Raw genomic sequence first — 20,398 nt, forward strand, 5'->3', positions numbered from 1 at the left:
GATTAAATGACAAACAAACCCACTGAATTTTGGATTAAAAAAGGTTTTGTTCAAGTGTGTCCAGATATAACTGACATTTCTTGTCAGAATCAGGTGCGTCATTTCAGCTCATGTTAACAATAGTGCGGTACCCTGCCAAATCACAATCAAATTTGAAAGCAGCAGTGTCACTCGTACCAGCAGAGGCTGCTGCGGCTCAGCAAAACTACATGAATGCTCAATAATGCAGAGACGGACATTATCTCAAGTCCCTCTAGAAGTCAGAAGTATTAAATAAAGTAATAAGTATTTGACCAATCTTTTGAAAAACATGTCACGCCAGCTGGCGTGCGCTTGTTTCTTCCAACGGAGGAACATCATCAAATTTAGGTCACTTCTGACAGAAGTAATAAGTTCTGCAAGATCCATTCTGGACCTGCAGTAAGACATAAAAAAAAATAGATATATATACTCTTCTTGGAATGATCCTTTTTGTTTTTTAATTTTCTCACAGAATATGTGAGGCTACCTGAAAAATAGACAACATTTATACAGCACTTTTCTATCTAAAAGCACTTAGCGCAGTATTAGATTTGTTTATCAGAACATCATTTTAATCAAAAAGAAATGTTTTGATTGTGAGCAACACCAAATTTTAATTAACACAAGCTTGTAACATTTTTTTTCATTGGTGTGTGTGTGTGTGTGTGTGTGTGTGTGTGTGTGTGTGTGCGTGCGCGTGTGTGTGCAACAGTAAATACACACTTAAACAAGCTGCCAAGAGGATATTAATACCCTTCATGAGATATTCATGAAACTTATACAGAGCAACAGGCCGTTACATAATCTCCTGTCTCTTATACACTGATGCTCCAGCTTACTGTTTTAAATCCCTAAACCTGCATCTGAGTGGGATCGAAGCCTCAGCTCCTTCAACAGATCCCGACCGGCTGCTCTGGCTGATTTTGGTCTCTCTTTGTATTTATATTACAAATGTGTAAATCCCCTGCAAAAATTGCATTTTGATTAATGACAGTGGTGATTGAGATTAAGTTACCTTGACGGTTATGATCCTTGACGGATTTAAAAAAAAAAAAATCTTTTTGGCAGAAGTGGAGTTGGACGACCTGTCCATTTTGGCTGTGAAGGTGATATTCTTTATGCAAACGCGCTGTCAGAAAGAGACGGCCTCGGGAGCGACACTAACACAGTGTGACGTAACAGTGATGGAGCATTACGGGTTACATTAATGGGTTACTTCAGCCTTTTATGGTTGTGATTTAGAATCTGTTGCAGAGACGCTGCAATACAAAAACATGCAAATAAAGCTTAATTCAAAAGTAACTGCAACTCTCACATTTTTTTATAGAAATATGTTGAATGACCACAACATCTTAACGCAGCATTATGGGGTGGTGATCTACTCATAGTTTAGACTAGCATAGTGGAAACATGCCAATAGACAGTAAATCAGGATTGCATTTACTTTGAAGCAATCATCTAAAGGTCACGAGTTAAATATTGTGTTATCTCAATATAACTAGGCTTGTTTTTTCATTATAACGGATTAAATCATCCTGTTATCTAGAGAAAACAAAGGGAAGTGATTGAACAAAGTTGTTCTCTTTTGCTTCTTCAAGAGTTTTTTCGTTGGTTCTCATGGCTTTTTGGAAAATCTTGATCAAAAAAGCGATGCTGGAGCTGTTAGTGGTGTTTTGTAATTCAGAGAACTTTATTGTGATGATACTGACAATAGATTCTAGTCAAGACATTGACGATTGGAAAATAATGTTTAAAGCCTGGCTAGCTTCATGTACAGTAAACAGTGCTGTGAATGGAACTCAAACACGTTAGCAAAGTTAACTCTGAGAACAGCTGAAGTCAGGAAAACATTGCTGGTTTTTTAATCCAGTGAAAGACGTCTGTCACAAACAGCACTGAAACCTGTTTCCTGCTGCAGCAGAGGCAACTCACCTCCACCTGCCCCGTCCTGCCCCCTGATGCGGGCTTCCTTTGCTTCCACAACAGTAACTAGCGCCTGTCGTGTGACCATGAGGGACCAGGGCATTGGCATGTGCCCGCCAGTAAATGACAGTGTTAAAAGGCCACCTATTTTCTGTGTCATTGCCATCAGATACTTGAAACAAGATTGGAAACTTTGTAAAAATATTGCAAAAATATCCCAGGTAGATGATCGGTCGTTTATTTATAGTGTGCATCAACAGCAGATGCTCGCTGGATAAGATTCTCTCCTGAAATGACCTCATCTGATCAGGATTCTGTATGATTTCTAAAAAGGTTTACATATAACAGAAGAACGTCAGCAGAGTCTGTGGACCTCAATCTGAACACTGACTCATGATCATCCCCCAGTTGTGGCCTAACGTTGCCAGTCAGAACCATAATATCGTGACCATGCTTCTCTCTGCTTTGTGCCAACATTAAAATATTGCGGCATCCCATCTCACCACATAACTTCAGAGGATGCTCCCTCACCAGCTGCTCTACTGTCAGCTTCACCGCTCTGCCCATAAAGTGGAGGATGGAAAGACAATAAGCTGAAACTGAACCTGGATCTGTAGCTCTTGATACACCACAAAAGATCTCGCGTTGCTTACATCCCACCTCCACCACTACGGCCAAAGACTATCACTGAGAGAGAGAGGTCTCACTCTGATGATTCTCTCCCTGAGCAGGGAAGTAACCGGCTCCATGAAATATTACAATGCCAGGGTTTCAATTTAAAAACACAGGATAGAATCTGCTAAATTAGGAATGAGGGAACAGCACTTTGACTGTTTATGAGTCAAGCATGTGTATTTAGTAGAGTAAGGCAGTTTACAATATGTAATAATGCAGTTTCACAGAGAGGTCAATATTTCGTATTACTGAAATACAATGTGTTTCGTTTTTTTCCAATCGTGGCATTTTAAAGTGTTGATTCTGCTTATATCTATTTCTGCTCCTTTGACAATGTTTGAAAATGTTCTTCAGATCTAAAAAGATGTATTTTTATGGCTACGAATTTATGAGACACAGTGTGTTTTCAAGGATATTAATTGTCTTTTCTCATTGAGATTGTTATCGACCTTTCTGATGTTCAGTTAGATTTTTTTGATTGAGTGTCATTACATCAGTAACAGCACAGAGGCAAATGCTTCTTTCCATCCATCCATCCATCTGTTCCTCTTAAGAGTCGCAGAGGAGCTGGAGCCTAGTGGCTTTTGGGCAAGAGGTGGGGTTCACCCTGAACAGGTCACCAGTCCATCTCAGGGCCAACACATATAGACAGTCAACCATTCACACTCACAGCCACACCTACGGTCAATTTAGAGTCCCCTCTTGATGTCTAACTCCACACAGAGAGATCCCATGCCCGATCCTGGACTTGAACCTGGAACCTTCTTTCTGTGAGGCGATAGTGCTAACCACTGCACCGCCATGCTCCCTCTGACGTACCTTATTTTAATGAGAAGTTCATAAAAAAAGGTGGACTCTGCAACATGACCAAATGCAAAAGCCAAACAGTTCAAGAGGTTGCTCGAAATGGGTGGAAATGCAAATGATTTATTTTTTTCAAAAAAAAAAAAATCACACAAAACAATATTTGAATCCTGGCTTTAATATCTGATTTCATATATGTATTTTTCAAAAAAAAATTCTCACCTGCGGCACAAATCATACACTGTAGTTTTCTAACAAACTTCTATACAAATGAGTTTTTGCAACAAGTGGAGGCCCCCCCCCCACCCACCCGCTCCACCCCACCCCCTGCTGGTCATGATGAATAATGCAGGATGCAGAACACACGTGGGCTTTATTTTTTCACACCAGGAAGGTGTGTCCAGTGCTTTTATTCAGTTTGACGCGGTATTCAAAGGTTCACGCCCACATTTGAACCCAGTTTTTTCTTATCTTTATTCAAACAGGGTGACTCATCTTGTTCATAGAGGATCTTCGCTACTACGGCTCAGCTCTCCTCCCTCCCTCCCTCTTCCTCCTCCCTCAGAGCTCGAGCCTCTTTTTTCTCTCTCTCTCCCTCTGTCTCTCACTCTCTCTCTCTCTGCCTTCACGAGTCCTCCTCCTCCTCCCCGAAACCTGCGCGAGGCAGCCACCGAAGCGCGAGGCGATCCCCCCCTCTCCTCTCCTCTCCTCTCCCCGTCACTCCAGTCAACATGGCTACAGTGGTAACCTCCACCAGATTCACGGATGAGTATCAGCTGTACGAAGAGCTCGGCAAGTAAGCGACCCTCTTCTGTTGCTCTGAACGTGTGTGTTTGTGCGTGCGTGCGTGTGTGTGTTTGCACGATTCTGCTGCTGCTGCTGCTGCTGCTGCTGCTGCTGCTTCTTCCATTGTGCGCGTTGACTTGACTGTTGACAAGAGAAAGAGAGAGAGGAGGAGGGGGGCTGTCAAAAACAGGGAAGGCTCGGCGACCTCCTCAGCAACAGTACGCTGCAGGCAGGTTCATAGCAGCGCATGGGTTTATTAATCCCGAGTTTTTCTTTAAAGGTGCACCGCACCATTATCTCCTCTCTCTCTCTCTCTCTCTCTCTCTCTCTCTCTCTCTCTCTCTCTCTCTCTGTCTCTCTCTCTCTGTAACCCCAAAAAAAGGTGTGAGACATCCGCTCAACTTGTTTGACAATTGTATCTGCAGGCGTCGAAAACTCGTTGCCGCTGCAGCCTGTACGGTGGCATCTCCAGGCTCCTGTTCGCCTGTTTCTTATGCATTTCTAAGCAGACTGCAGCGCTCAGCTACTGTAACACACATTCTCTCTCTCTCTCCCTCCCTCTCTCTCACACACACACACACACACACACACACACCACGCTTTGCAAACCTGACTGCACTTTTTCATTTTTTTTTCATTTTTTTTGCACACACATGTAGCAAGCGTGCTGCATCAAGGATTTAAACATCAGAGTGGTTGCAAAGCTGTAACATCTAATCTCTGCGTGCAGCTAATAGAGGTGCTCCACCTACTAATACGGCCAACAGCATGACTTTAAAGGAGGCATCTGTTCAAAACCATGCAGGCTCAGAAGACTAATTCCACCTTGCGCCTGTTGCCTTCTCGCGTTTCCTGGCTAATGACTGGATCCTCTCACAATACAACCCGCCCTCCACCACTGTGAAGCCGAGAACCCCCCCCCCCCCACACACACACACACACACACACACACTCACATCTCCTGCACAAACATATCAGACAGTATTAAATATGCATTTGACTCCCCTCTCTTTATATGATCCTTAGTAGTGTGAGAAACCTGCACTTTCCTGTTTATGATCATGTGCTCTCTGACTTTGTTATTTTCTGCCCCAGGGGTGCCTTTTCGGTCGTCCGACGATGTGTCAAGAAGTCCACCGGCCAGGAGTATGCTGCTAAAATTATTAACACAAAAAAGCTCTCAGCTCGAGGTAAGTGCTCAGTAATACTTTGACCTTATGCACGCTGAAAGCTGACAAATGGGATGTAGCTGTACTTCTGCTGCAGGATTTGTTACTTTATTTCCTGAAAAGCAGCGAGCCCACCCAACGCTCTGTCCTCTCCTCTTCAGCGGAGATTCCTGAAGAGCTGCAAGCCACCTGGCAGAGCTGAGGTTGAAGTCGCTCTGTGAGATTTAGTTAGCTTTGGCAGTTGTATGCAGCCATTTTTGGTTTATTATGGTTACTATTAGAGGTGCGGCAGCTCAAGCTGGCCCACGGTTTGGTTTGGATTGCCATTTTTGGGCTGATTTGTTTTGGGCATTAAGGAACAGAAAACCATCTGCAGCACATAAAGACAGATAATCAGTCTGAGCTGAAATGAATACACAAAAAGAATGAAAAAACATACTGTGTTTTGCTGTCACTGCATTTGTACCTGTACTCTTGTCAACACTTTTTCAGTGTGGGCTGAGTTACACATGGCCTAATATATTAACCTAAATACCCTTCTTTATTTCTCCAGCAATAATTGTTTTTCAGAATTGTTTTCATAGTGAATTTTAATAGAATGTCAAATGTTGCAAAAAAAAAAGGAAATGCACATTAGGTGAGTTAGCATCAACTAGCTTAGAGCAAATAAAAAAGGCTGTGTAACGCTGCCACAAGCTATGTGCAAAGTTGCACATAACTTTAACAAACAGAGTAGCAGAAGAAGAAGTTGTCTCTTCATGAATTTTGGCAAAATACAGGGAGTTTTCTCAAAATTTCAGTTACTACCAACTTGTTTTCTCATGCGAACTCTTACTATCGACCTTGTTCAAACAGGAGCCACGACTAAATGAGTTGCGTCAGCAACTGAGCAATAGGACTGCAGAATGTGTCACCGAATATTCCTGCTCTGGTAGAGTGTGATTAAGATGAATACACATCAACAATACGCCTCAATGACACAACTAATATTAGAATGCTGCACTTATCATTGCTTACACTGAGTATGACCTTGTTCAGGTTGTTAGATAAGACTGTTCATGTGGCAGCATCTTATTCAGAGTATCATAATCAGTTTGATATCAAAATATTCCCTTCAATGCAGTTGCTGTTGTACTGGTACTGTTGTACAAGTAAATGCTCAGCTCTAGTAATCTGTGAATACCTCAGTGCTGATAGCATTAAGGTCAGAGAGGTCAAGAATCTAGAGAATTCAGGCAATCCCATAGGTTTTAAACCACACCGGCCAAGAATAAAAGAGAGAGCGAGAGAGCACATTCCTGTCCGTCACACTATACTGACTGACTTCCTGATTCAAATTTGCATGTAGTCCTGAGAATAGTTGAACGTGCCGGCAAGATTTCATTGGCTCACATCATCATGTATTTGTGGACTGGAGTTGTTCCAGAGACCGGTAATGTAAAAGATGCTTGGGGTTATTCAGAAATACTGACATCACTTAGTTTGTCCTTGGACTCCATAGTTAACAGTACTCTTAGCGCTGTCAGCAGTAGAGTTGGGCCGACAGTAGCATCGCGAGCAGACTTCCTGCTATGTAGCTAACTATTTTGCAAAATACTATATGTGCTGTATGGGAAGTTTTCAAGGAACCTAATGGCGCCGCTTTTGACTTGAAACTTTCAACCTCATCGTCAGTCTGTCAACGTTATTCTGCGCTGTTTCCAAATGATGGCAACAAAATACACTAGTTACTTCTATTACTTCTCTTTTTCCTCTGTCGTTTGTTCCTTTTTCGACTGCCATGCACGAATGTGCCTTTACCGCCACCTTCTGGTGGCTTTTTGTAGCCAATTTTATTGGTTTCAAACCAGGTGATGGATTCACGGCGAACATAACATTTACACAGTTTGCTTCAAATTCACCTGACAAGTCACAACTACTTTGTTATTGTTTGCCTGTACTTGTAGCAGTTAGACACTTACTGACTGCTGTCAAGGAGCTAAATTGTAGCATTCTTGTCTTTTTGGTGGTCACATATGTTCGTAGACACATGCGTGACCCTGCGTGTCCTGGCTTTCGAGGGTGCTGCAGACTCTGTGCTCCATGTTCATCCAAGTAGGTGTCAGACCAGGACACCAAAGGCTGAGTGATGATGTGAACTGCCGAACAGAGGCAGTTCTAGACTGATTGGACGGTTCTTTTCCCATGAGATCCTCTGTCTGTCTACCTCCTCCTCCCTCTCAAACACCCCCCACTCATGTCATTTTCCTTTCTTTTAATGTTGTTCCCTCTCCTGACTCTCCCTCCCTGCTCAGTAAACAAAAGATTGATTTGAGGAAAGATCTTAAAATACCCTTCTCACTAGGTGATGTGTGTGTGTGTGTGTGTGTGTGTGTGCATGCGTGCGTGTGTGTGTTATATGCAGTGCTTTGCTGGCAGTGGTCCGGAGCTAGTAACCCGGCAACAGCAGGGGTGAAACTCTTCATCCCATAGGCTGTCTGACAGTGATACTGCTTTTTTATCTGTGTGTGTGTGTGTGTGTGTGGGGGGGGGGGGGGGGGGTGGGTCTAGGTCATGGTCACACTCTTATTTTCCCTCACTAACTAAAAGATTTTCACACTTGAATATATACGCACAAGACCTGTATGTGACACCACACCGGTGCTGTCACAATGCGCACAAGATGGTTGGTCTTTTTTTTTTATTTGTACGTACTCATTGTGGGAATTATGATATAATATCATTTAATAACTGCTGAGATGTACAAGTACAACAATATGGATGAATACCTTTCATGTGTCAATTTTAAGCAGTTTTTGGAAATGTAAAAAAAAAAAAAAAAGGTGTTTTTCCATCAACTGGTCTGGAGTTAAGAAACTAGGCTACACAAAACATATTTTCATCAGAGGATGGTGGTGTGCGTGTGCTTGCATATAAATCATCCCCGGAGCAGAGCGTGAGAGACAGAATGCAAGTAAATGGACGTGAACAACCAGTGTGACATCAGTGATGGCGAGAGCTCCCGCTGCGGTTGTGGTTGCAGTGGTCAATGTACTGCTCTCCTCCTCCGTCCTCATCAGCATGTTTGGGCTCCACGACTGAATCTTGCCATTATCTCATCATTGATCTCAAATACTTCCACATGCTGCTTCTCAGATGTTTTGGTGCCATGATTGTGAGCTCTTTTTCCTCCATTGTCTTAATAAAGGGGAGCTTAGTTTACTGACAGGTAACCAACTTGACTGCATTTTTAACAGGTGCAAGGTGCAAACTTTGAAAGGCTGAGGTTCTAACCAATGTTTGGGAGCCACTTTTACCACCACCTACTGAAATCTGGACTCTTGAGCTCTCATGAAATCGGCACAAATAAGACGATGATGGAAACATGAATACTTTGTTGTCCGATGAATGGAAGCTCAGATAAATACTGACTTCTTGCAGACTGCTACCCTGTTAGCATCACCCCCAGTGTGGGAGTATGTGGTTAATTCAGGAGACATATTTGTAGCGAATGCTATCTCACAGACGGCAAAGATGGCTACACAGGACATGGTTATAGTTACATTGTCAGATCTCACTTACAACTTAGAGTAAAATGTGATCTGAACTGATAAAAAGCAAATCCTAATACCCGTGAAACAGTAACAGACATTATGCAGATTATTTCACAGGACAAAATGAGCATTAACGTGTCTGGGCTGGCGAGCGCCAGTGGTGTCCTGCTGCAGCTGGCGATCGAGAGCATCTGTAGCAGCGCGAGCAGGTTAAGAAATCCACACTTACTGTGAGTCAGATCTCTGCTTATGATCCTTGTTATTGTTTACAAACAGGAAATGTCCATTACATTCTCGTCTGGGATTTGATGTCTGGGAAACTTCATAGTGTCAATTGTATTTAAGAGACGTGTCTGTTTGTGCGTGTGTGTGTGTGTGTGTGTGTGTGTGCGCGTGTGTGCGTGTGTGTGTGTGCGGGCGCGCGCAGGATTAAGCCCTACCCCCTGTGGTTTTAGGGAGGGCACATTGGCTGCCAGTGAGGTCAGCGATTATGGCTGGGTCATGTGGCGTCACATGCATGCGCCTTGTCGGATGCAGCACACGTGGTTCTGTCACTTCTACTGACATTCACACACGTGTACGTTGACAGAGACGCACATCAAGGACACGTCCCATGTATTTACTGTTTTACTTCCAATTTGATTCTTTCAGTTTATTTGTTATGGAAAAACATCAAACCAAAGTTAGATATTTGGGGATTAAAATTAGGATTAAAATGACTTGAAATGATGCAATTCTTTAGGCTCCTCCAATTGTGCTCAAGCGACAAAGTAACCAAGTGAACCATTAGCAACTTTTCACTTAGTTTCTTTTTTTGCTGAGTACCATAATAGACTGTTCCGCTTTTTGGTGTTGTAAGAACATTTTTCACAGTAGAGGAACAATATGCTGCAAGTAAATAAGCGCGCACAAACAAAAACAAAAAAAAGCAAAATAGAGACATATGAGGTTATGGAGTGCTACTTGGAGGCAAAATGATCCAGTTTAAGATGAAATTTTGCACAAAGTCATATGTAGTAGTTCATCTCTTCTCTAGTATGTACTCTGAATATGATGGTAGAGGTCAATGCCCCGTAAAGATGAGCGATTAGTGCTTAAACTTAACTTAATTTAAATGATCAATCTTTGATCCAGTCAGTTGGAATAATGATTAAGAATCATACAGAAGTAGGAGGCAGTGACGGTATCCGATACAAATCATGGGAGGCAGAAGTTTCAAACCTCATGTTACATGTTTAGTGTATTTTGACACGTCTTTTGGAGAAGCTATGTGGTGCAAAGATAGCATCAGAGATCAGTTGTTAGATTCATCACAAAATTAAACACCCGAAAGGGAAGTTTACAAGTACTTTTCATAGCTGTTGTAGTTGGAGCATCATTGTGAAGTTAGTCCGGCCTCATTCATTTTACAGCGCAAAGAAATCATACTATAGTGGGCTGGTGATATCAAAACAGGTACATCAGGTTTACGGAGCACAGGAAAAACCTGCTGTGACATCACCGATTGGGGTGTGGCCTTAAGTGTTTCATGCCCACAATTTTGAAACGATTGCAAGTAGGGACGCTCAATATTGGATTTTCAAAATTTTATTTATTCATTTACAGATATGCCAAAATTGTGCACCTTATTTGGCTACTGACCGATATTTACCGGTTGATATTTTCTGTCTAGAAACAGATTTATATGATATTCACATTACATTAAATGTAAAAATTGTACATTTTCTACAAACATTTTCTTTATTTCAAAAACTTCTGGACAAGCCCATGAATTATGAATTTGTTGTTGTTTTTTCATCAAGACTTGATCAAAGTTGGATGATTCTAAATATTAACTGCTGAATTGATACAAGAAGTATCTACATCCTCCGCGATCGCGTGCTCACATAATTGTGCATCCATAATAACAAGGATCGGTAATGTGTAATTCCACTTAGTTGGGTGTGTGTGTGTTGGTGGTGGTGGGGGTTAATTATTTATAATTTATCTCATATATGCATTAAATTCTAATTATATAATTGAATTGGATGGGAATCAAAAGGTCAGTGATTGAGATGCCACAGATCCACAGATGACCCAACAGAACGTTGTTGATTCATGTTGATTTTAGCATCATTTATGTGTTACGTACTGTGCGGAACTGTGAAATGAGCGTGCATTTACTCTTCTGTTAGTTAAGGCCTTGTGGTCACGGGTAAAAGAGAGAGAGAGAGTGAAGGAGGGGGGGAGGCTGGCGGCACTTGTCCCACTGTTGAATTATTGAGGTGCAAGGCTGTTTGGCTCCCAGTGAACATGGACAAGGACTGAGGAGCAGACTTTTCTCCATTTTTCTTTTGCTTTTCTTTCTTGTGTCTTGTTTTCCCCGTAGCCACGGCTATTCCCTTCTCTTTTTTGTCACTTCTTCCTTCCTTTCTCTTTCGAGTCACCTCCTCTTCGTGAAGCCGCAGCCTCCCAGGCCATGCAGGCAGAGAGAAAAAAAAAAAAACACAACACAAAACATGTGTGTTTTTAGTTTTCAAGCTTTTTTGGTGGGCTCTGGTGAACTTCCTGGAGGCTGATTGGCAGAGGGCAGATAAACGTAGCAGCACTGCGCGGTGAATGTTTAATGAGACCAACTGTGAATATTTGATGAGAGGGAGAGAGTGAGAGAGTCGTATATGGAAAGAGAAAGATGTAGGTCTGGAAAGCGAGAGTGAGACGTCGTCAGGGCTCCAAAACAGAAATAGTTTAATAGAAATGTAACCGGTATGCAGCATGTTCGTCTTCCCACGTCATACAAACCTTCCTCTTTCCTTATCAGGACAGCAGTGTGTGCGTGTGTGTGTGTGTGTGTGTGTTGTGAGGTTCAGTTTTTTTTTTTTTTTTACAAAGACTTTTCTACCATCATATTCATCTTGCCCTCTTTTCTGTTCTGACTGCTCATCATTATCCCTCCTGTCCGAAGCATATGGCGTGACGCGCAAGCCAACTTGAATAAAAATTTCATCGGCCATACAGTACAGTGCTGGAGAAGTGCAGGTTCTCCTGGTTGAGACTTTTGAGGGAAATGATGTCACAAGGCTGCAGGAACTGTGTGAAGGATACAAAGTAAGAAAACATTTGAGTAGTTTTCAGACCTGAGACATGTTCTTTCTATTTTTGTTCTCCAGTTAAAATCTCACATTGTATCAGTCGTCCAAGGCGATAAATCAAATGTTGTTCGATTCAACTTATGCAAAATGTGTCCTAAAGAGCCCCAAAAAAGAAAGTATTTAATCCTTGTTGCATAAAGCAATAAGTAAACGCAATATGAATCACATTAGCACCCAAGTACTGCAATAGTACTCAGTGGGGGGGGGGGGGTAAATACAGTAAAGAAAGACAACCACTTCCTGGGCAAACCACTGAATTCTCCAAGTTCGTCTCAGGTCCAAAGCAGCACAACAAATGTGTTCCATCATCTTTAACAGACGCAAACGATCAAATCCGAAGCTTCTCGCAACACTAAAGATTAGGTGTCGGTATTCACAGCTGAGAGAGACGTGGGCAGTATGTAGACTTGACAGGGAAGTGAGTTTTTAGTAGTGACATCAAACTGTTTTCTTAAATGAGAATTTTTTTTATTGAGATTGTATATTGCAGCAGTCGGGATTGAGAAGGCAATAAAACCGTGTACACACAAGAGAGAGGCATCCAGCAATAATGCGTGGGACTGTTTTTGTGTTTGGTTTTGTGTGTGTGTGTTTGCATCAGGGAAATCACATCGTTTTGTCAGTGCTCTTCCCCAACTGTCAGTCTCAAGTTTGTACTTTGTCTTGCTTTTCCCTCTTGTTTTAGCTCTATGGTCTTTGGCCGTCCATATTGGAATGGATACTTTTGGAAAAGTAACAGTGGATGATGTCACCCGCTCAAGCCCGTCCGTCAAAAAAGTTTTAAACCAGCTCAGATCAGCATGGAACAGGTCTGACTGTGCAAAGCATTTCGCCGACATGAGAGTGTGTCAAAGAAAACTTTCTTCAACATCCAAATTAAGAGTAGTAATAGTATAATATTACATCCGCGAATGTCAACTTAACCTACAAGCTGCTAAAGGTAAAGCAAAAGTCTTCAGATCAATATAATCAATCCACTCTGGCATTGGTATTCCCAGCATGTGTGTATTTTGATCAATAATTATTATTAGGGAAATGTGCTTGGACCATAAACCACTGCCAGAGAGGTGTATGTATTTAGGAATGTCTGATAAAATCACGTTTATTTTAATTATGGATCATTACATATGTGATGTTTTAAAAGTAGCATGTCATCAGCATCATACATAAGAAAATATGACACATTGAAATGCATCTATGATATTTTATGTTTGAATCGTGGCCCTTTGAACTGAATCAGATTTTGAGAAGACCAGAGAGTCAGACTCTTAAGATCCCCTTTGATGGCCACCAATCCCAAATATTCTGGAATTAGAGAATAAATACACATTTTTCTTTAAAAGCACATGGCTGCTGCATTTCCTATGCAGAATGAAGAAGAGATCCACAAAACAACATTGAAAATTACAGTATTAATCTGGTGTTTTATGATAAATTGTGTGTGTGTTTGTGTGTGTGTCTCACTCAATGCTATTCAGACACACAGGGGTGGGGGTGTCATACATCCCAGGCCACACACTCATTGGCATGCTGTCAATCTAGCGCCTTGTCTCCATGGTAACAGCTAGCTTACTTGCATCCTATCCTTCACACCTGTCAGCCAAGGTTACATAAACGTGGTCACCGCGTTCACTGGGTGTCACATACGATGAAGAGTAACATGGTGGATGCACCGAGAACACGCCAAGTCCCCAAGCTGAGAGAACCTGTTCAGAGAGCCTGGCTGTCAGTCACCTGACAGAGGAGACGTGCTCCTGAATTTCTCTCTGATAAAAGTCCCATTTCCAGGGCTTCAGTCTTTAACCTTCTGACCTGATCAGTTCAGAAAATCTGTGGTTTCCTAGATTTAAGGAGAATCTTCTACTGGTCCTAAACCACCTGGACAGGTGTTATATCAACAGATATGTAGGTTGCAATGTACTTATGCTGAGCTACCACATATTTTACATTTTTAGATAAAGTCTGGCCATTGGAAAGCAAATGTTCAACATTCTATTTAGTTTTTACTGCCATCAAATCCCATCAAAAGACTATCTAATGATAACCACCTGTTCATCCATGTTAGCAAGTACACAGGGGTGTAGAACTTGAGAAGCGAAGAGGACTTTCTGTTTATCTCTCAGTACTTTTGACTGATCCCTACTCAAGAACCCAAATCTAAGGATATAAATCTTTCAAATGTAGATTTTGGTTCTACTGCAATGGATGAGTGTGTTTCTTTGGGATTATTTTCAGTTCATCCCTCAACGTTGGGTTTTTAATTCTGGACGAGAATGGAGCTCTTGACTTTGGAGGGCTGAATGTTAGGTTTTTGTGATGCAGAGCATACTTTTTAGTTGTCGAAGTAATTGTTGGTTTTGGTCTCTTTGATAGATTATTTGACAATAAGAAAATGAAAGACTGTGACCAGATGATGTTGTTAGGTGTGTGATGTTGGTACATAATTCTTTGAGTAACTCTAGCCTCAATTTTGGAACTCTGCAGCTGTGAATAGTCTCTGGATGTAACGTACAAAATTTTGGATGGAGTAATGGAGCGTTAAGCTGCGTGGATCCAGAACCTGCTTAACTTGATTGGTCGGTACTGTTCTGACTAATCTTGGAAACCTGAATGACCCTCGCTTACTTGCCTGGATTAAACTAACTTGAAGATATTGCTTCGGGTTGACATTTGGAATACTTCAGCCAGGCATGATGACCACATTTCTTTTACTTCTTTTTTGCTCTCTTGCTCTCATTGTACTTATTCATATTATTAAGTGTTCAATATTTATTCCAGGAACTAAACCGTTTTACTTATCAGCTGAGTAACCAGAAACCTCTTTGAGTCCACGATGACATCTCTATCATGTTGTATATCCAAAGATACACAGACATACACAAAACACACAAAGCCATGCTCACAATGTACACACAACATACAGTCATCTGTGTAAATATTGGCTCAACTTTTGTTGTCGTTATCTCCATTTACACCGAGAGCTCTTTGCACAAGGCTGCTCTTTTCCCAAGAGGAGGATGTTTGATCAGCCACACACGCACACACACACACACACGCACACGCACACGAGTCTAGTAGTAGTTTCACCTGAACAGTTGGCCCTTGCTTGCAGGCTTTTGGCCAAGTTAGAATCATTTGATAATTGCTGCTTGAACAACACTTTGTAGTCTCCCATTAAATGTGTTTAGCGGGGACTCAACTGTGCGTGGTATATCATGTGGTTGAGCGCGTACTCCTGGTGACGGGTGCTCCGCCAACAGCATCGGTGTGTTTGTGCCTGCATCCAAGGTTACCATCAAAACAGCCTTTCATGATTAAAGTTTACTCACAATAAAAGTCTGGATCAGGGCCTGTTGCCCTGACATGTAGCCTCCTCTCAATACACAGTTTAGTAGAACTACAAATGAGCTGCCAGAACATTAATGGGGTTTGACATCAGTACTTTTTTTTTTTAATTGATCCAGAGAATCATTTGAAATGGTATCAGTTTTGCCCAGTAGGACCAATAAGTTTTTATGTTTTTAATCAGTTGCATAGCAATATGCATGAATGGACAACATGGTCATGGAGAATTGTTGGGTGTCAAGTCATTGAAGGAGTGTGGTGCTAGACCTACTCTACTTCTAAAGTGTCATGAGATAACTTTTGTTGTGATTTCCACCCATCCATTCATTTTCTACCGCATATCCTGTTAAGGGTGGCGGGGTTGGAGCCAATCCCAGCATCCTTTGGGCGATAGGTGGGGTTACCAGAGAGAACCCATACAGGCACAGGGAGAACATGGAGACTCCACACAGAAAGATCCCGTGCCCGAGCCGGGGCTCGAACCCGTAACCTTCTTGCTGTGAGTCGACAGTGCTGACCACTGCACCACCGTGCCGCCCTTGTTGTGATTTGGCTCTATACAAATAAAATTGACTTGACTTGACTTATAAATTAACTTTTGTTGTTTTTATACACTGGCCAAAGGTGACAGTAGGTTTAAGCAGTCCAATCCATTCCACCCAGTGATGTGTGACAAACATGACCAGGTCCAAAACTAGTGTTACACCAGGCTAGCACTGGGTGGTCGGTGTGTTTTTAATGTGAATTCCTTCACGTGTACATTTATAGTGGTCCCAGTAACAGGCTGTGTGCTGTCACATCACGAAAATGGTTTTATTGCCGCCTTATTCACTGGACAAACATACATCATTGCTGCTGTAAAAACCAGCTACACAGCAGCAACGGCCAGCCCGCTCTTGCTCTTAACAGACTCAAGCTGCAGCAAGAAATCAAGAGTCCATTCGTGATGTGGAGCTTATCACGCACTTCCTGGAGGTCGTACTGCTGGGTTCGCTTGTCGGGGGTCTTTGACGCTGCTGGTCCAAAGTCTGGCTCAGAGGAAGGACATGGAATATTTGTGTTTGAAATTATCATGAGGAAGTCTGCCGGTTTTGAACTGTCAGAACAGCTGAAAAATAAACCACGGGCCCACAGCAAGGGAGCTTTGTGAACTACTGATGGCGTAGTATGTGCTGATTGCTTTTGAAAGAGCAACATCCAATGGGAATCTCCAACACTTACATGTTTTATCAATGGAGGAGCAAACACTTCACGAAGTACTGGCCTGGTTCTGGTCCATCCAGAAACACACTCTTAGAGGAATGTGTGAACACACAGCTCACTGCTTATATAGAAAACTTTCAACCCGCACTATGTCACATCTTTGTACATACAACAAACAAGATAAATTCCTTAGACCCCAAAAATAAATGTGGAACATGCTTGATAGGAACAGTAGGCCTGGTAAATATTAAAAAAATGTGTCATTATTTGCTGTATTCTAGGATTGAACGATCCCTACTGAGCTGTCAGATATGATCCATGTCAGCTGTCGCTCTTTACAAAGCTTTACTGAATGCTTTAACATGTTTGTTGAACTGTGTGTTCATGTGTCTCGTCTTACCACAAGCTAGGCTGAGTGTCTCTGCGGGAATAACCAGCAGATTGTGTGTGATTGTCTGAGCTGGTCATGCTGGGCTGAAGGATTTCTGTCCGGAAGAGCCGCTCATCATTGATTAGATATCAATAAGCGAGAATCGAGGCTGCTCTCTGACGCATCAAGGCTGTAAACCTGCCTGGGCAACGTTATTTATATGCTGGAATAAAGTGGCCTTCTGTTTGCCTCCACAACTATTCTTGGGACCAATTTGTGTCATCAGTACACATTTCATAAATTCCTTTATTTAACAGGATGTCTGAACCGCAAAATGAACACACGCTGCCGGAACACTGTGTTTTGACTGAATATAAAAAAGGGATTCAAATACAGCAGATGCAAACAAATGACGGTTGTCATGTTGTAATAACAGAATAAAAACAAGGATTTGGTTTGATTACCTGTACTTTAATAGATATGATATTAGATATTAGTTAGATATGTTTGTACAGACGACCGACCAAGATGAAGGCAGTATTGGCAACTGAACCAGTTGGGGTTCCATGCTGGAACTGCTCCCTCCACAACCCGAGTTAGGATAAGCAGTTGATGATAGATGGATGGATGGGACATGGGGATAAGGGTGAGTTAGTTACTGAAATGTGGCACATTGACTTGCTGTCACTCACATCACCTGACAAAATTCCTATGAACACAATGTGAAGATCATGGTTATGCTGGCATTTTGGCTTTATGTACTTGTAGAACGTTCCCCAGCTGACGAAGGTAAAAGCAGCCTAATTGCTCTCTAAACTGCTGCTCATTCATCCTGTGTCAGCGGCTGCGTGAAGGGAATTTTTGCTCACTAGACGAACAGAGTAATGGTTTCTTACTTCTGTGCAGAGTCACTAAAGTTTGTCTTGAAAGTTTCAAGAATTGGCAGCAGTGTTGTACAGACAAGGACTGGATGTGCTTAGTGCGACACCTATTGATAAACTGGGTATACTGGCCTGGTCTTCAGCTTTACTAAGCTTTGGACTAAGCTTTATTTTAGCTTGTTTTGCTGTGGAATCAAATTAGCAACAATTTCCTGCTCGTGCTCATGAGCGTCAATGCTGATCAGCTTCCAAATGCACCTAATGATATGTAGCACAGTGAGCTAGCGGAGTAGATGAGATGACTCTAATGTACCTTTAATCTTACGTTGGGTTAGTTGAACTGAACTAGACACCATGAGGGGGAAAAAAACCCCGTAGTGGCTACGTAAGAAGCCACTGTCATCGGCTGTTTATATTTAGACATTATTAAATCGCTGTTTTTTTTCTTTTCCACTCGAGAAAAGACCGTCAAACTTTTCTGCCTTGATGAAATATTTTAAAAGAACGGTAAAACTAAGAGCATTAGTTGAGGGTCACTGGGCAGAAATGATGAGTTGATGATGAAGTGCTAATGCCCAGGATTTTCACAGTTTAACAAAGAAGGAGAATTTGAGGTTAAATAGGGATTGACATAGATAAAGATGTGAACTGACAACCCAAGATTCCCCTTTGTTTTCTTTTTTAAGTTGAAGATGCCCGCAAAAGACAACTAAAGTTCCAGCAGCTCCATCCTTCTCTCAACTCTACATCCTTTGACTTCACTTTAAACCTCTCTTAAATCAGTCATACATGACACACCTATGTTTGTTCTAAGATAGGGCCAAAGGAATGCACTGATGAGAACTGATCGACTCGATATTGATTCGTCTGTGTAAAGATGGTGAGTCAGGACCAGAGAAGTGCATAAATGCTGTCACATGTTAGTTCCTATTGTGTTTGTGTGTGATTTTGTGGTGGTCAACCTATGAGCGATGAAGACGGTATATGACGATGAAGGTTACAATGACGCAGGAGCACAGACGGAGTTAAGAGAGGGCGAAAAAAGGAAAGTTAACCACTCCACGTAGCTGGGTGAGTCACTTCTGTGCCAAAGATTTACTGCGGCTGAAACAAATCGGAACTTTTTGAATTATGTGGTACTTCTGCAGCTCCCTTTCATAAGCTGACGATACCTTCAATGAACTTTTAATATCATTTAAAGAAACAACCCTTTCCAGCTTGTGTCCGGATTATCCCATAACAACATTGACATAACCCATGCTAGCCTGGCAGTCCTTGGGTCAGCAATAAATCCAGTATGTATGTGTGTGGGTGTGTGCGTGTGTGTGTGTGTGTTGTAAGCGAAAGTGTCACGCCTCTCAACATTCACCACAAAGCTGATCTGTTAAATGTAAACACAGACGACCCCGCAGGGATTTGTGAGAAAGAAAAAGGCTCAGAAAGGTGCCGAAAAGATTTTTTTTTTTAAATTCTCGGTTCACCATATACTTGTGATATTAGTTAATAAAACACTAGATTTTGTTCCCAGACAGCTTGATTTATCAGCAAGTATATATATATATATATAATTAAATTTTTTGTTCATGTTGCCATATCTCTGCTCGAGTTACTTTGTGCAAGAACTACCAGAGGGCTTGTAGGCAAAGGTCAGGACCCTCAAAATAACCTGCAACATGTTGAAGCTTGTAAAGGACTGTGTCTTCTCTCTCAGGGTGTTAATCTCAGATATTTTGGTGTAACACAGAAGAGACTCATGGAGACCACTTGAGCAAGCGGAGCTGTCTTCAGTTTTGTCGTCCGGGGTTCCTGGAAGCAGCATGGCGGTACAAGTATTTGCTGTCGCAGCTCAAGTTGTGTGTGTCCTGCTCTGCAAAGAGAGGAGACGCAAAAGAAGCACCAGCTGACCTTTGTTTCACCAGTTAATGTATTTTAAAATCCGCCCCACTGCATTAGCATCACTGTCGGCACCAGTGTCATTATAATTGGAACATTATCAACACTATCTTGATCTTCATCCTCATCATCCTCCAATTGTGTTGACATCATTATGCTGTTGGCTCGGAGTAGGGGGCACGAGACTCCGACTCAGCCCAGGGACATCAGGCTGACCTCCCACAGTGACGGAATGTCTGAGTGGACTTGTTCTTGTAGGAGGAGGAAACACTGACAGGGAGGGAAAGAGTGATCTGGCAACATCAGCGTCAGAAACTCGCCCCTGTGCTTCTCGTCGTACGCCTCCATCTGTCAGTCTCTCTCTGTTTTGTCTCTCACTTTGGGTCTCATTGCCTCTCTGTGCTTGATGATGCAGGGCGGGCCAGGTCAGTGTGATTCAGGGCTGTAAGCTGGAGGAGGATTGGATCTATTTATAGCCTCGCCTGCTCTGGACCACACTGACCCAAAGACTGTTATTCTTTCTGTCTGCCTGTCAGCTTCTGTCAGTCTGTCATTCATTTATCTCATACAGTATCAGTTCTTATTATCTTGTCATCAGATGAGACTTTAGTGTTTCCCAGGCTAAAAGTGAGAACATAAATGTGATGGGTCTGTTAACATGTAG

The 20,398-nt window shown here is 42.1% G+C and overlaps 1 protein-coding gene across 17 annotated transcripts in view; it reads left to right on the forward strand.

Moving 5' to 3' along the window:
* The window catches only part of camk2g2 (calcium/calmodulin-dependent protein kinase (CaM kinase) II gamma 2), a 105,041-nt gene that overhangs the window by 42,623 nt on the left and 42,020 nt on the right, over nt 1–20,398 (forward strand). For all 17 annotated transcript variants that reach the window (XM_086179656.1, XM_086179660.1, XM_086179663.1 and 14 more), the window contains 2 exons: nt 3,909–4,219; nt 5,305–5,399. In XM_086179656.1, coding sequence (XP_086035782.1) covers nt 4,155–4,219; nt 5,305–5,399 — 160 coding nt within the window. In that variant the 5' untranslated portion in view covers nt 3,909–4,154. Of the gene's footprint in view, nt 1–3,908; nt 4,220–5,304; nt 5,400–20,398 lie in introns of those variants that run through there.

Source organism: Aulostomus chinensis, chromosome 16 (genome assembly GCF_037954235.1).
Source record: "Aulostomus chinensis isolate RoL2024-O1b breed Wild chromosome 16, RoL_Achi_v1.0, whole genome shotgun sequence".
NCBI lineage: Eukaryota > Metazoa > Chordata > Actinopteri > Syngnathiformes > Aulostomidae > Aulostomus > Aulostomus chinensis.